This window comes from Henckelia pumila, chromosome 3 (genome assembly GCF_033568475.1).
Source record: "Henckelia pumila isolate YLH828 chromosome 3, ASM3356847v2, whole genome shotgun sequence".
NCBI lineage: Eukaryota > Viridiplantae > Streptophyta > Magnoliopsida > Lamiales > Gesneriaceae > Henckelia > Henckelia pumila.
Genome location: NC_133122.1, coordinates 106,075,676 through 106,079,263, shown reverse-complemented (window position 1 = coordinate 106,079,263; position 3,588 = coordinate 106,075,676). Strand labels below are relative to the sequence as shown.

The 3,588-nt window shown below is 40.9% G+C and overlaps 1 protein-coding gene across 1 annotated transcript; it reads right to left on the bottom strand.

Annotated features, from left to right (window-relative positions):
• Nucleotides 1-401: 401 nt before the first annotated feature.
• Nucleotides 402-2,951, bottom strand: LOC140889290 (uncharacterized). The gene is made up of 6 exons (XM_073297009.1): nucleotides 2,647-2,951; nucleotides 2,040-2,181; nucleotides 1,720-1,860; nucleotides 1,128-1,400; nucleotides 780-1,004; nucleotides 402-647 (listed from the first exon to the last, which is right to left on the bottom strand). Exons 1-6 carry the CDS (start codon nucleotides 2,949-2,951, stop codon nucleotides 402-404), a joined length of 1,332 nt encoding a protein of 443 aa, XP_073153110.1.
• Between the last annotated feature and the right edge of the window lie 637 nt (nucleotides 2,952-3,588).

Sequence of the window (3,588 nt, the reverse complement as noted above, 5' to 3'; positions counted from 1 at the left end):
GCCATAATACCTTTACCATCTTGATCTCTTTGTTTCTCAGCTTCCGGACTTGTGTATCCAAAATTTTGATAGGTATTTCTTTATAAGACAAGTCTGGTGTCCATAGAACTGGCTCGTGGCGAATGACATGGGAAAGATTTGAGATATGCTTTCTCAACATCGAGACATGGAATACGTTGTGTACACCTTCCAAGTTTGGAGGCAATGCTACTCGGTAAGCTCTTGCTCCAACCTTGTCTAGGATCTCGAAAGGTCCTATATATCTTGGGCTCAGCTTTACTTTCTTCCCAAATCTTAAGACTCCTTTCCAAGGTGATACCTTCAAAAACACGTGATCACCTACTTGGAACTCCAACTCTCTACGCCTCTGATCGGCATAGCTTTTCTGTCGTTTTGAGTTGTCAACATTCTGTCCTTTTTGGCCCTAATGCAGCTCTTTCTCCCACTTCATCCCAATGCAATGGAGTCCTACACTTTCTACCATACAAAGCCTCATAAGGATCCATTCCAATAGTAGCTTGATAAATATTGTTATATGTGAACTCCACTAAAGGCAATTTCGATTCCCAATTAATTCCAAAGTCAATCATGCAAGCCCTGAGTAAATCCTCCAATATCTGAATCACTCGCTCAGATTGTCCATCTGTCTGCGGATGAAAAGCTGTACTAAAAGCTAGCTTTGTTCCCAATCCATGATGTAAACTCTTTCAAAAGTTTGAAGTGAACCTAGGATCCCTATCAGAGACTATCCTTGCTGGAACTCCATGCAATCTAACTACCTCTCGAATATACAACTCTGCATATTGATTCATCGAGAAGTTGTTTCTAACTGGTAAGAAGTGAGCTGACTTTGTCAACCTGTCAACTATTATCCATATTGAATTCATTCTTCGTTGTGTAATTGGCAGTCCAATAACAAAGTCCATGGTGACATCTTCCCTTTTCCAAGTGGGAATGTGTAATGGTTTCATAAGTCCTGCTGGCCTTTGATGTTCAACTTTCACCTGTTGATACGTCAAACATTCGCTAACAAACTTAACAATGTCTTTCTTCATACCTGGCCACCAGTATAGCATCTGTAAATCCTTGAACATCTTTGTACTCCCTGGATGAATAGAATATGGTACAGTGTGAGCCTCAGTCATCACATCTTCCCTCAGTGAGTCTACTGCTGGTACCCACATTTGCCCTTTGTGATGCACGATACCATCCTTCACTGTATACAATGAACCCCCTTTAGCTTCATCTTTAAGTTTCCAAGTTAATAATTTTTGGTCTGAAGCCTGACCTGTTCGAATCTTGTCGAGCAAACTTGGAACCATTGTTAAGGCTGATAAGGCACAAACTTCCATCGGCTCAACTACTTCCAATCTGAGTTGTTCAAAATCTGCAATCAACTCCTGTTGCGTTGTCATTCTGTTCAAAGTTGCAGATTTACGATTCAAAGCATCTGCTACTACATTAGCTTTACCCGGGTGGTAGCTAATATCACAGTCATAATCTTTCACCAATTCGAGCCATCTTCTCTGCCTCATGTTCAACTCCTTCTGGGTGAAAAAGTACTTTAAACTCTTATGATCAGTGAAAATCTGACACTTCTCACGATAAAAGGTAATGTCTCCACAGTTTGAGCGCGAAGACAACTTCTGTCTATTCGAGGTCATGGGTAGGGTAATTCTTTTCATGAATATTCAACTGTCGTGAAGCATATGCTATTACCTTTCCGTCTTGCATCAAGACAGCCCCTAATCCACTCTTGGAAGCATCTGTATAAATTACGAATCGACCTGTGCCTTCTGGTATGGCTAGTACTGGTGCTGTCATCAACTTTTTCTTCAACACTAAAAAACTTTTCTCACACTGATTAGACCATTCAAACTTCACACTTTTGCGAGTTAATGACGTTAGTGGCAGCCTATCTTGGAGAAATCCTGAATGAATCTTCTATAGTAACCCACTAATCCCAAGAAACTCCGTGTCTCTGTAGCATTCTTTGGAGTAACCCAATTTTTAATTTCTTTTATCTTTGCTGGATCAACCTCTATTCCCTTAGCCGAAACTAGGTGACCCAAAAATGCAATCTGTTCCATCCAATATTCACACTTACTGAACTTAGCAAACAATTTTTTTTCTTTCAGAATCTGCAAGACTATAGTTAGATGATGACGATGCTCATCCAAACTATGAGAGTAAATCAGTATGTCATCTATGAATTCTATGACAAACTGATCTAAGAAAGGCTAGAACACTCTATCCATAAGATCCATGAATACTGCAGGTGCATTGGTAACTCCAAACGGCATGACTAAGAACTCGTAGTGGCCATAACGAGTCCTGAAAGCCTTTTTAAGAATATCTTCATCTTTCACCTTCAATTGGTGATAACCTGATCTCAAATCGATCTTGGAGAACACTACTGCCCCTTGTAACTGATCAAACAAATCATCTATCCTTGGCAGTGGGTATTTGTCCTTCACTGTTACTCGATTCAGCTCTCTATAATCGATGCACAGTCTCATAAACCCATCTTTCTTCTTGACAAACAATACTGGTGCACCCCAAGGCGATACACTCGGTTTAATAAAGCCTTTATTGATTAGCTCTTGTAGTTGCTCCTTCAATTCCTTCATTTCAGTCGGTGCTAACCTGTATGGTGCTTTGGAAACTGGTTGGGTTCCGGGCATTAATTCAATCCCAAATTCTACCTCCCTAGCTGGAGGTAATCCTGCAATATCGTCAGGGAATACTTCTGGGAAATCTCTCACTACCTCGACGTCTTCAAGTTTTAGTCGAGGTAATTCTTGGTCGCAAGTGACACTTGCAAGGAAACCTGCACATCCTTTACTCAACAGTTGCCATGCGTTACCCACTGAAATTGAAAGAGATGGATTATGTTTCGGTGTGGCATGGAATAGAAACGGTTCTCCATCCTTAGTTTTCGGGGAAACCATTCTCCTTTTACAATCTATAGTAGCCTCGTATCAAGACAACCAATCCATCTCAAATATCACGTCAAAGTCAGACATATTTAAGATAATAAGATCAGCAAGTAACTCATGACTCTGCATTTGTACACTGCATCCTCTGATAATCAAATCACTAATCAATTCTTCCCCTGAAGGCAAGGATATACTAAATCCTGATATTGACTTATCCGGTACTAAACCCGATTTGTTAACAAATTCAACAGATATGAATGAATGTGTAGCTCCAGTATCAATTAAGACATGAGCGGGATTACTGGAAACATTAATCATACATGTAACTATAGCTATATTCGGATCCACTTGATCATGTGCCATTGCAAAAACTCGTCCTCTTACCGGTTCTTTGGATTGAGGGCAATCTTTTGATAGTTCCTTGACTTTTTGCAAAGGAAACATGCTCCAGTCCCTGCCATGCATTGACCTGAGTGAAGTTTTCCACATTTTTGACAAGCTATTGGTGCACTTGCCAGTTTTGGTGCTGGTAGAGCCAATTGTTTCTGCCCCTGAGGTCGAGGCTGCTGTTGTTGGTACGCTCGGTGTTGGGGTGGGGCTTGGTAAGGTCTCTTTCTGCTAGAACTTCCTAGCTGGTCCCGACTCTGAT

What these genes read in the sequence shown, in the direction of transcription:
- LOC140889290 (XM_073297009.1), bottom strand. Translation starts at nt 2,951, where the DNA reads ATGGTTTCCCCGAAAACTAAGGATGGAGAACCGTTTCTATTCCATGCC. An exon ending in TTTCGGCTAAGGGAATAGAG is followed by an intron (nt 1,861 to 2,039) that starts GTTGATCCAGCA and finishes TGGTCTAATCAG; the next exon opens with TGTGAGAAAAGTTTTTTAGT. An exon ending in TCTTGATGCAAGACGGAAAG is followed by an intron (nt 1,401 to 1,719) that starts GTAATAGCATAT and finishes ACAACGCAACAG; the next exon opens with GAGTTGATTGCAGATTTTGA.